At 40.6% G+C, this 13388-nt stretch overlaps 1 protein-coding gene across 1 annotated transcript in view; it reads left to right on the plus strand.

Moving 5' to 3' along the window:
* Positions 1-12944, plus strand: part of LOC101518722 (histone-arginine methyltransferase CARM1-like) — a 108841-nt gene extending 95897 nt beyond the window's left edge. The window contains exons 11-13 of the mRNA XM_058657307.1: positions 1016-1153; positions 6335-6424; positions 12828-12944. Coding sequence (XP_058513290.1) covers positions 1016-1153; positions 6335-6424; positions 12828-12837 — 238 coding nt within the window. The 3' untranslated portion in view covers positions 12838-12944. The remainder of the gene's footprint in view (positions 1-1015; positions 1154-6334; positions 6425-12827) is intronic.
* The last annotated feature ends 444 nt before the right edge of the window (positions 12945-13388 follow it).

Below are 13388 nucleotides of genomic sequence, written 5' to 3' on the forward strand. Positions count from 1 at the left end.
GCCAGGAGGCCGGAGCTTCTTCCGGGTCCCACGCAGGTGCAGGGTCCCAAGGCTTTGGGCCGTCCTCCACTGCTTTCCCAGGCCACAAGCAGGGAGCTGGATTGGAAGTGGAGCTGCCGGGATTAGAACCAGCACCCATATGAGATCCTGGCATCTCTTTCTCTCCTTTCTTTCTTGTGTGGGGTCTGTTCAAGTTAAACAATTCCAGAGGCTGTACCCAGCACTTATTTGTATTTTGATTGGTATCCATAGTTAGAGTCACCGGCAGGGGGGAAAAAAGTACTTAAAAAGCAGGTATTAAATCCCTGCTGGACATTAGATAAAATATCCTCCTCTCTTCCACTGGCTGTTATACTTAAGACATAGATGATTCCATGAAGTTTTTTTTTCTTAATTAAAGTTAAGTTTCTGTCTTTACATTAGTAAATATGACTTCTGAAATCCCCACAGGACCCCTGGAATGTATCAGTTAACAGTTCCCATTCCAGACATTTCACCTGACATAAAACAGATCCTAACTGGGCTTCTGACAAGTTTTGACTCAAAAATAATAAGAGTACTTCAAGAAGTTCATAGGAAAGTAAGCTTGAAACAGTTTATTTTGCTGTCAAATATTTTGGGATCTATACATCATTCTTCATAATACATATTTACCATGAACTTTTTGTAAATCCCAGTATTTCTACTTTTCCAAATTTTTTTCCCCATCTAAGAATTAGGCTAAAAATATGGCTACGTCCACAGCCTTGTAGCCTCACGTTCTCCAGGGTCTGTGTGATGCTGAGCAAATCTCTTAACTTCTGCGATTCAGCTCCATAGGATCATTATGCCGATTTGATGGGATAACAGATAAACTTACTCTATTACCTGATATGTGGTAATTGTCCAGCAATTGAGCTCTCCTCATCTTGAGTCAAAAAGAATGAAAACTACGTATCAACCTCAGTCCCCAGTCCCACACACTCACACTTCCCTGGGGTACAACTGGCTGTCATCTGTCTCCTTGCCCCCATAGAATGACGGTTTGGCTGTCCACAGCTCCAACGGAGCCCTTGACACACTGGCATCAGGTGCGCTGCCTTCTTCAGACTCCTCTCTTTGCCAAGGAAGGGGAGACTCTGTCTGGGAGAGTGCTGCTTGTCGCCAATAGGTGGTAAGCAGGTGCGCATGCTCCTCTTGATGGGGCATTGGAGGGATGGACGAGGGGATAAAGCCAGCAGATTCTAAAAACTCCAATGTACGTATGACTGCACAGAGGACTTTACAAAGGGCCTGGGTGGCGGGTGGGGTTCAGGGTGCAGGGTTCTGCACAGGCGTGATGCCTACAGGAAACTGTTCCACCTTGTACCAGTTACGTCAGGTAAGAGGAAATTCAGGTACATCCAGGGGTAACCTCCTTCCCCTGGCCATGCAGGAAGGAAGTGAAGCTTCAATTAGCAAGTTTAAACATCATGCAAGCTTCTTGGACTGGCTGCTGTCTAGCCACATGCTGCCAAATTTAGTACAAACTGATCTTCCCTGCAGGGGAGAGAAGCACTTTGTGGTGTGGTGGGAAGGACTGGTTGCTTCTTTATGGTAATTGACTTTACGGGGTTCCTGCAGCAATTTCCTGGGCTTCTGTCAGATTCCCGTCCCCCCCCCCTTCTTGGTGCTGTGCTGTGTGAGTTGAAAGGCGAGGGGGCTCAGCATAGGAAGAGCCCTCTGAGATCATCTCATTGCACTTTGGCTTTCCTACCTCTTGCTCTGCTTAGCCCAGTGCTTAAGCACGGAAGTTCACCAACTGCAGAAACCTAATGTGTTCACATACAAGTTCAAAGCAGACCAAGTGTGTCAAAGCCTTCTATGGTCCCACTTTTTTTACCCACCCCACTACAATGAGTTTGATTTGGGTACTTTGAGGTGATTTTCTGCTCATGTACCAACAGGCCATATTACCGAGAGGGCTGCTATCCCTTCAACCAAGAGGCTGACAGTAGCAATGTGCAAGATAACTTTTAATGTGATCCTCAGAATTGGATCTACACAGAAAGCTCTTCTTTGGTTCTTCCTGATGGACATATAATAACTGTGGCGATACTGTAGTATGTTTCAAAAATCCACAATTAACTGGTACTTAAGCGGCTTTCAACTTTTGATTGTTGTTGTCATTGCAAGAATTTCAAAGCCAAGTGCTTGAGTCCAAGGGGCCGGTTCTAATCCTGGCTGCTCCACTTCCCATCCAGCTTCCTACTTATAGCCTGGAAAGCAGCAGAGGATGGCCCAAAGCCTTGGGACCCTGTACCCAAGTGGGAGACCCAGGAGGATGCTTCTGGCTCCTGGCTTCAGATCAGTGGCCACTTAGGAAGTGAACCAGCAGACAGGACATCTTTCCCTCTGTAGGTCCTTCTCTCTCTCAGATAGATAGATAGATAGATAGATAGATATACACATATGCCTTTCCAATAAAAATAAATCATTTTTTAAAAATCATGCTTCCAAGGGTGTCCAATACTTGAAATACTAGATATAGGTATTGTAGAAGAAATATTTCAAAACAAAGAAATGTTCTGAATCAATTAGATGGGTTAGAATAGGATCAGACTACATTCATTCTAAATTTTAAGGATTTTTTTCTAATTCTGAAATGAATGTAGTTGGTATTTTCATAAGGGATTGTACTGGATCTGAATTGCGTTAGGTAATACAAACATTTTAATGATACTGACTCTTCTAATCTCTAAGCAAGGAATAGTCTTCCATTTTTTGTGTCTGAGTTATCAGTGTTTGATAATTGCCATTTTAGAGATCATTCACTTTGTTGGTTAAATTTATTCTTAAATGGTTGTTTTATTTTTTGTGGGTATTTTGAATGGGACCCCCTTCTGGATTTACTTTTAGTTCATTAGCATATAACAAACTATTGCTTTTTGTCACGCTTATATTGTAATCTACACCACGACTGAATTGTTTGATCTGTTCTAATAAGTTTTTGATTTTCAAGTAGACAACATCATGTCATCTGTAAAGGTGGATAATTTGACTTCCTTCTTTAAAAAACAATTTTTATATTCTTTATTTCTTTCTCCTTCCTAATTGCACTTGCTAAAACTTTCAGCACTGTGTTGAGTAAGAGTGATGAACATAGAAACCCTTGTCTTGTTCCAGATTTGAGGAAAAAGACTATCAATATTTCCTCATTTAGTATATTGACTGTGGGTTTGTCATAGATAGCCTTTATAATTTTGAGGTATGTTCTTTCTACGCCTAATTTGTGAAAAACATTTACCCTTCAGTCTCATCACTTTCTCTGCTTTTATTGAAATGACCTTCATTCTGTTAATATAATAAATGGTGTTTACTTTTCTCTTTTTATTATTATTTTATGATACAGTTCAGTAGGCCCCGATGGTGTTTACTAATTCGTAAATGTTAACCCGCTGTTGAATTTTTGGGATAAATCCCACTTTTTTTTAAGATGTGTTTGTTTTTCTTGGAAAAGCATATTTAGAGAGAAAAGGATAGACAGAGAGATCTTCCCTCTAGTGGTTCATTTTCCAAGTGCCCACAATGGCCAGAGCTGAGTCAATCCAAACCCAGGAGCCAGGAACTTCTTCCAGGTCTCCCACGCGGGTGCAGGGTCCCAAAGCCTTGGGCCGTCCTCGACGGCTTTCCCAGGCCACAAGCAGGGAGCTGGATGGGAACTGCAGCTCGGGTCCCGGTGCACACAGATCAAGGATTTCACCACGGAAACATTGCACTGGTTCTCCAACTTGATACTGATGTTTGATGTTTTTAATGTGGCTCTGGATTTGGCTTTCTAGTGTCTTGCTGAGTCTTTGAATCTTTGTTCATTAAAGATATACATGTTTTCTTTCTGTGTCTTTGTTGAGTTTTGCTGGGCTCAAGAATTTGGCAAAGTTCCAACCTGCTCAATATTTTGAAACACATGGAAAAGTATTGAAGTTACTTTGTGTTTGAATGTTTTATAGAATTCAACAGTAAAAGGCCCTGAAATTCGCTTTAAGACTTTTCATTACGGTTTCAATCTTATTGCTCATTATGGATCTGTTGGATTGAATCTTCTTGATTTCATCTTGGCAGGTGTGTGTGTGTGTGTGTGTGTGTGTGTGTGTGTGTGTGTGTAGTTTCATTAGCATGTAATTCTTCAAAATAGCTTCTTATGATCCTTTGAATTTCAGTGGTAGCAATTCTAACGTCCACTTTTTCATGTCTGATTTTATTTATTCAATTATTTGTTCTTTTTGTCGTGATTCTGACTAAAACTCTATATCTATTTTGTTTTTTTCTTCTAAAAAACACAGCTTTCTATTCTGTTTATCTTTGTTTTTTTTTCCTATTTTGGTTTCATTTATTTCTGCTTTGATCTTTGTTTCTTGTGTCCTACTGATTTGGGATTTAATTTGTTCTCTTTTTTCTGAGTCTTTAAGATGCACCATTAGATCGTCAGTTTGAGAAATTTCCCTGTTTAATGTAATCAGTTGATGCTATAAACTTCCCTCATAATACTGCTTTTGCTATATCCCACAGGTTTGGTTATGTTGTGTTTCATTTTCATTTATTTCAAGAAAGATTTTTATTTCTTTTAATTTCTTCACTGACCCATTGATCATTCAGTAGCCTGCTGTTTTATATCCAACTATATTAAGAGTGTTCTGTTGTTCTTGTTGATTTCTAGTCGTATTCCTTCGTGGCCTAAGAGATAAAGTATAATTTCAATCCTTTGAAATTTACTGAGACTTAATTTGTAATATGTTGTCTGTCCTAGAAAATGTCCCATGTGCTAATGAAAAAAAAAATGTTCCGTGTCCTATGGCTGTTGGGTGAAATGTCATGTACATATGTTAGGTCCATTTACTCGGTGGTATGTTTCATATCTGAAGTATATTTATTGATCCGTCTGTTGTTGAAAATGGAGTGTTGATGTTACCCAATATTTCTGTATTTGGAGTTTATCTGTCCTTTAGATCTAATGGTTTGCTCTATATATCTGGGCGGTCTTGGATGCATAAATACTTACATTCTTACAGAATTGAAAAGTTTATCACAATGTAATGTCCTCTATGTCTTTTCACCATTTTTTGACTTAATTTCCGTGTAATGTGATATCAGAGTTGTTAATCATTCTGTGTGCTTTGTTTCCATTGTCTGGTATCTTTTTCCAGCACTTCACCTTCAGGTTATGTAGATTTTTGTGAAGTGAGTTTCTTGCAGGCTGCATATCCTGGGGTCTCAGTCACCCATTTGGGCAGCCTAAGACTTTTTGTCGGATAATCTAATTCATCCAATCCCAGATTAGTTTTGATTGACAGCTCTTAGTTTTGTATCTCTTTGTTGGTTGGATTCTGGCTCTGCTAGTGAATTTGGTAGTATCCTGTGCTCATGATGTTTACTTCCAATGTAGGATGCCTTTCAGAATATCTTGCAAGGCTGATCTTGTGGGGTAAATTCTCTGTTTTTGCATCACTGGAAAATACCTAATTTTTTCTTCACTTTTCAAGAAGAGTTCCTTGGTTGTACATTGTTTTAAGACTTTAAATATAACATCCCATTCTACTCTGGATTATAGGGTTCCTGGGTCCTCTTTTATTTAAATTATTTTTATTATTTCCCATGATACATTTTTGAAGGTATATAGGTTTTCCCCCTTTCCCTCCCTTTTTTTCCCTCTCCATTTTTCCCCTCCTGTCATTTCCCCCATATTATTATGGTAGCATAGACCATTAGTAAGTTACAAGTTTAACATTCTGCTATTTAAGTATTTCGTGGAATCTTAGGTATTAGACAATGATAGAAAATCTAGTATCCTATTATCAAGTTGTATTTAATTATTTCGCTGGGACTCCTCCTCTGATTCAGTAGTTGAGATGCCTACTGAGGAATACCTTCACTTCTCTGGAGCCTCTTAAACTCAGTCGCATATGCTACACATGTCATGTCAATCTGTGAATTCCATTGGGCCAATCCCTCCACAATTAAGATCATTTTGTGCTTCCACAAAGACCCAGAAAACATGTCTGCTGCCGAATGCCAGTTTTTGCTGTTGGTATTTGTGAAGTTCCATGCCTCTCCCCCTGGAAAAAGAACTTTGATGAACCAGAAGTCACTTGACCTTTGCAATTTTGAGGTCAAGAAGTGATCATCCTTGAGGACCACCTAGAAGAAATACACAAGATTCCAGTTGCATCAGGCAGTGTTTGTAACATCCAAACACACAACGGACCAGTTACAAAAGTGGGGCTCTCAAGATCCTCAAGAATTTGCAAAAGCTTGCGTTCGCCCATGCGCATAGCCAGTTGGTCTTGCCAGCTGATGTGTTTTTTTCTCTGTGATGCAGGCAGAGCTATGACATTCAAATCGTGGCGCTGGTGAACCAGACAGGCTTGAAGTCTGAAAATGTCCTTGATTTAAAGAACCCATTCTTGAGGTAAGAAATGCCTCCCATGCGTCTCACGCCATGTATTTTAAATCTCTCTTTCCTTATGAGCAGGTACAAAAGTTCAGAATCATTCCATCTTTTCTAGGAAAAACTTCTAGTTCTCTTTCTCCCAGAGGAAGAGACGTGGTTTCTGCTGCAGAATTGCATGTTTTGCAGTCTCTTGATAGGAACCTGTGTAACATCTAACATGGAAGCAAAGAACAGCGGAGAGTCCCACAAAGTGCCTTGTAATTCGGGGGGAACTGTAATGAGCCAGGTGGCCTCACTTTCTCTCTGGAAATCTGTTTTCTAGTCTATAAAATGCATAATATAAAGACAATCTCCCTTGGTTTTCATTCATTCAGAAATGACCACATGTAGCTGTTATTTCATTACGCATTAATGCTGGATTCATTGAAGAGACACTTAGGAGACTGGTCCGCTGTGTAGCTGGTATAATTTAAGTCTTGCCTCTCTTGAGAAACTGTACAGAATTTTTGTCTCTTACAAAGAATTTTCCACAGAGATGGGGCACAACAAACCCCCGCTTCTTTCACTTAGTCCCCCCCCCCCAAAAAAAAACCAGTCAGCCATGTGAATACAGTGGCTGGTCTCTGCCACTCTGGAATTACGTCTTCAAAATTGGCTTTTCCTGGTTCTATAACGTTTTCCAAGTCTTCAAAGTGTTTCTTTGGAAAAGTTTGGTGAGAAGAGTAAATTCTGAAGAGCACCACCAGAAGTCATTTGGCAGAAATAGGACAGTGTGATTGTGTGGCAGGAGAGGAGAACACACAGGCAGAGCTGCAGTGGTAGCTGCATTGTTTGCAAGGTGTCACACAAGGTGTGAGACTTTGAAAGCCGCTGTCAACTGTTAGAAGCACAGAGCTCATCTTGAATCCTGCGGGAGGGAAGGAGGCCTTGTTCTCATCCCACCCTGCAGTGTCTGTGCAATGTAACTGAAAAGGGGGCAAGTCTACTTCTTCACCTGTGTACTGGCTGGCTGAGACAAGTATTTACAGCTGCTTAGGCCTTTTAAGTGGGACCAGAGACACCCAGCTTCCTGGGATATTGCAAGTATCTATAGAACATGTCCCTGTACTTAGCCATTTACATAAAAGATAGCCAGTATGCATTAGTTTCCTTCCCCTACCCGTTTTCTTTCAGTTCCCTGGTACTTTCAATAAGGTAAATAGATGAGGATTTTAGGTTATTCCAAATAGAGTCATTTGAGTTTTAAGAAATAGACATACTTTCAAAGTTGAAAAAAAAAAAACCTCACTTTCTCAATGCAGGAACTGTGGAAACTAGTAATGGACAAGTTCCACTTCTACCTCATCTGACAAGAACCTATTACCAAGAAACACTACCTAGAGTGCCCTGGTAGAGCCAACCCCAGCTTTCCATGCAGGCGGAAACACAATGACAAAAAAGGTCAAAGTGAGCTTGCCAAAGTCAAGTGATAACTCAAAATGGTCATTGCCCAATAAGAAAGATAGTCTGTTGGTTGGTCTCTCTCTCTCTCACTCTCTCTCTCTCTCTCTCTCTCTCTCTCTCTCGCCAGTATGATACATATTTTTTAATTAAGCAGAGGAGGAAGTTTAACAATCAGACTTCCCAAGGCATTGAAGATCTTGATGGTATCTGTTATACATTCCTGTCTCGGTATCCAGACCTTGGCATCGTCAGTGGCAATGGGGACAAACAACAGAAGCTTTGCAGAGCTCTTAGCTTAAGACAGATGCTTACTTGTTGTGTGGTGGTAACGCCCTTGGCCTGCTCATGGCATTCAAGCTCAGTTGAAAGCATGTGTCTGTGTGTTTGTATGTGCGTGTGTGTTTAAGGAAACTAAAACAGCATTATGTAGAGGCACTTTTGGTACGTTAATAACAGAACGAGCAGGTTTTCCTCTGCTTGCTTTTTGTTGTATCCGTTTTGAGGGTATGATCAACCTTTCCAATACACAAGAGCAAAAAGAAACTGGTTTCCGTCTTTTGGCTGGTCCCTGCTGTGGGTATCAGTGACCTATTGAAATCTCAAGCTCAACAGACTCTTACTAAATGCACACACATCCAAGGTGGAACAAGAAATAAACATTTCTGCTGTTAATGAGGGAGAGAACGTTCTTTTGTCTTTCTCTTCATCTTATTTTCAAGCCAGGTCTCCCACATGGGTGCTAGGAACCCAAGGGCTTAAACGATCCCTATTGCCTCCCAGGGTATCCACTAGCAAATAGCTGAACTTGGAGCTTAGACTCAGATCATAGGTACCCCGGGATGAGATGCTGGTGCACTGAGAGAGACAGAGAACATACAGAATGCAAGCAATCTTCCATCCTCTGGCTCATTCTCCAAATGCCTACATGATCCACAACTGGGCCATGCCAGCATCAGAAATCTGAAAGTCAGTTCCACAGTACCACATGGTGACAGGCCCCCAAGAACTTGAACCAATATCCTTTGCTTCCTGTGGTGCATGATAGCAGGGAACTGGATTGGAAATAGTGACCAAGACACAAAACAGAGTATCTCTGTTTTGAGATGTGGACATCCTAATCACTGTGCCAAACAGTTACCCTAGAAACTTTGAATATTAATTACTTAAAGTAATTTGTAAGTAAGAGCCAGCAGTCGCTCCTAAAACTGGGAAAAAACCTGACGGGGGGTCGAAAGTTGGGGGGAGGGATCCCAGCCTAGACAAAAATGTACCACATAATTAAAAATAAAAATAGCTAAGGGAAATGAGCCAATCCCAAAAGGTTAAATACCACATGTTTGCCTTAATTTAAGATGATATGATGTTATGTATAACATGTTATGTTTTGAATGTTATATGTTGTGTATAAACTAAAATTGAAGTATAGGTGAGGTGGTCACAGAAGGTGGCTGGGAACTCGCATTTACTTTTAACATATTGGTTACTCATTACTATGTCAATTAATTCCATAATGATGTAAATTTTTGCTGATGGTATGTTGGAGCTTTCAATTGACTGGGATGATACTCTGCTGGCTCTGTCTTCAGACCAGAGAGGGTATACCTAAGAAGCCGTTGAACTTGACGAGACAATAAGATACTGGACTCTATGTTTGGTATACGCTTGCAATGGGGAAATCTCAACTGAACTTGAGCTGTGGTTATGCAACAAGGTGGAGGAATCCACCATGGTGGGAGGGTTTGGGGAGGGGTGGGGAGAACCCAAGTATCTATGTAACTGTGTCACATAATACAATGTAATTACTGAAGTTAAATAATAAATAATTTAAAAAAAACTGGAAAAACCACTTCATCACACCAAATCTCTCTATCAGAGAGGGTCAACTCTTGGGTCATCCAATGGGCTTTTGGAGAACCTTGAGTTTAGTGCCTCCTGACTTGGACCCAGAACAGTATACCTCAGGATCTATGCAACGTAAGTGAGGCAATTACTGAGACAGAAACAACCATGTCTCTGACAAACTTCCACTACAGTCATTAGGTAAACACATCATTAGTTATGTCATCAGATCTTCAGTAAGTTACTTGATGGAGAGAGAGAGAGGGCAGTAAATAGACCTTTACTGAGAGACCTAGAGTATTGTTAATCTGTAAGAGCCACCAGGAGCAGCCCACTGCCAGAAATAACTGGTGTTGATGTAGAATGTGGAAAGCAAGCCATTCTGCGCTGTCAGGTGTTCCCTGTATAGAGAAGCTGGAACTCTGTTTCCCAATGAAACCTTAGAGCAGAAACAGGCATGTCCTCTCAGGTGACACTTTCCAGCCCCTAAGCTACCTCTCTCTGTTGTAATTGTGGGTTTATCTGTCCGCAAACCTCGCATTTGAAATACAGAATCCTGCCTGCCATGCTCTGTAACAGTGTCACAAAACGGGCGCTGAGTAGATGTTTGATGAATGAATGTGGTTTCACAGAACTAATAGGTAAGTACCAGGAGAACCAAGCATGGTATCCAAAGGACACAACTAAAGGGGCGTTCATGGAGTCCACATTAGGACGAGGGTTTCAGGGGGCTCCATCCCATATTGGGTCCCTGGGTTGAAATCCTAGCTCCATGTCAACTACAACTTCGCACTAATGCATATCTTTGGAGATAGAAGGTAATGACTCAAAAATACGGGGTACCTGTCACCCACATGGGAGATCTGGATTGAACTTCAGTCTTCTGGCTGCAAATTAACTCAGTCCTGGCTGACAGAAGATACATTTCTCTGTCTCTCTTTCTCATCTCTCCCCACCTCTCAAAGAGGTAAAACTTGTTTAGAAACTCAAGAATTGCTCTACAGTCCAACAAAGCACCAAAAGCCAAGCCTCTGTTATTCTGAGCGCTTCTTACAGAACAATTTGATTTGATGCTGGTTCTCCCCAGTACTAAATTCCTTCAGTTTCCCCAACTGAAGCATCTCTTACCTTCCTGCTTCTTTTCAACCAATTGTAAAGCAGGTATTGTATGCTCTGCGCTGTTTGGGTATTGAGAATGAGATAGGTACAAAAGTCCCTGGTCTCATGATTTGATATTGCCCCAGAAGACATCAGAAAGAAAAGGAAGTAAATAATAGGATTTCACACAGTGAGAAGTTTTCTGAGAAAAGTATAGTCGTTTCGACCTGTTTTCCTAGAGTTCTGCAAAGTTATAATAAATATGCAAAATGAAAGAAACAATAAACATGTGGATCAGTAGAATGGAAAGGAGGCCAGTAAGAAATCCTGACATGTCTGATCAGTTGCTTTTCAGCAGAGATGCAAAGAAAATTCAATGGGAAAGTAAAAGTCTTTATTAAAAAAATAGTGAAGGAATGGTTGGAGTGTCCTCATATAGTATTAAAAGCGTGAACATTCATTAGCATCACTCACACAGTCTGAACTATAAAACCTAAAAACATCAAGCTTCTAGGAGAAAACCTTTGTGGCATGTGACTGAGAGTCCCTCTCTATGACCCCAAAAGCTCAAAAAAACAAAATGGACAGGAGTGCTTCATCAAAACTAAGATCGCATCATCTAAGAAAGACATGTCATGAGCCGAAGAATACTAGTTACACCCCAGGTAGAATTATTTGGAAACAGGTACTTATGATAAAATACTCTCAGACCCAATTATAAGAAAATTCAATGACTTGAAATAAATGCAAAATAAGTCAACGAGCAATCAAGGAAGCTATAAGGGCAAATGAGCACGCGAGAAACGGTTCAATGCCATTAGTTGTTAAGGAAATACAAATTAAAACCACAGTTAGGAGCCTGCAGTGTGGTGTGCCACGTTAAGTGACTGACTGTGACTCAAGCACCGTCATACTACAGTATTGCTCAGAGCTGTAATCTCTGCCTCCAGCCCAGCTCTCCACCAATGCACTTGGAAACCAGAGGAAGATGTTTGGATGTGTGCCACCCATGTGAAATACCTACTTGGACTTCAGGGTTCCAGAATGAAACAGAAAATGAAAGATTCTCTCTCTCTGCGCACTCTTCCTCTGTCACTGTGCCTTTCCAATAAATACAATAAATATGTTTTAAAAAAACAGTGACATAGCACAATGTCTGTGAGGCCAGATTTTAAAAGCCTGACATTACAGATGTGTTGATACAGATGTGGAATGACTAGGGTTCGTATTGATTATCAGTATGGGTCCAAAATGGTAAAAGCTCTCGGGAAATCAGTCTGCTGATTCCATATATTCACTTACCCAATATCTCAACAATTCCACTCCTAGATATGAATCCAAGTGAAATGAAAATTTCTGTTCACTCAAGGAACTCTATCGGAATGCACCTTGACTTGTAATCCTCAAGAGCTGAAAATGACTTCAGTGGACAGTACATTTAAACATGACGGTCTATAGAATGAAATAAAACGCAGAAATAAAAAGGAATCAAGCACAGCTTGCTGCTGTCAGATGGATCTCAGTTATGTTCTACTCGGTGAAAGAAGCCAGACATGAAAGGCTACGTACTCTGTGATTCCATTTATGTGGCATTCTGAAAGAAGAAGTGAGTCTCCAACAGAGGCCTAAATGTTTGTAAGCAGTTGGCATGAACAAATGTGTAATCAGCCCTTTCCAGAAAAGTTGAGGAAGGGCAGGGGCCTGAGGCAAAATATGAGTCCACTGACTAGCCAAAGAAAAAATAACTCCGGCTTAGCCTCTTACCAAGCAGGGAAAAGAACAGGTTCTTTCCGTGAACAAAAATCTGGATTCCCGTCTCATCGCTGAATTTAGACTATGTATAATCAAGCTTACTAATTATAGTGAGTTAATACAGATTTAGGGCTGTCCAGAAAAATCTCCAGGGACAGGCACAGGAGTGGAAATAGAGAGGAAAGGAGGGTGTGGATAGGGTGTGAAAGCCGAGGCCAGTTGCTTACTGCTTTGGGTCTGACTGCAGAGTAAGGGTTTCAGTGTCATGGAGTCTCTCTCTCTGTTCTAGGTTTGCTTAGAAGACACTTGCCAGCCAAGCAATAAATCAGACCAAGGTCTGTCAAGCTCACCGACATCCAAGTTCATATTTCATATTCTGTGCATTCTGGACTTCATACAACTAGATTCTAAATTTATTAGCAAATGCATTTTAGGTGCATCTTGAACAACTTTCTGCAGATATCCGAAGAGCCGGTTTTTTTTTTATTTTTAGTTTATCTTCCCGATTTTTTTTTAACAAAGACAAGCAGCATTGCTTAAATTTTTTTTGAAGTCTTTTCAATGCATTAAAGAAAAGCCTACCTCACCTTTACATGTGTGTGTGTGTGTGTGTGTGTGTGTGTGTGTGTGTGCCTGATGGGAGAGTATTTAGGATGTTTTAATCTAGTTCTGCAAGTATTTTCAACAAATAAAATCGTAAATTAGTACCAGGGATGTTCCTGATTGACCAGAGTTGATGAGTTTGTATGTCAGTAAAGGGAGCTTTTCCTAGTTGTCTTAGGATTTACCATAAAAATGTGAGATACCAATGCAGTGTCTCCATGAAGACATCTGCCACATGTCACAAGTC

Source organism: Ochotona princeps, chromosome 31, assembly GCF_030435755.1.
Source record: "Ochotona princeps isolate mOchPri1 chromosome 31, mOchPri1.hap1, whole genome shotgun sequence".
Lineage (NCBI taxonomy): Eukaryota > Metazoa > Chordata > Mammalia > Lagomorpha > Ochotonidae > Ochotona > Ochotona princeps.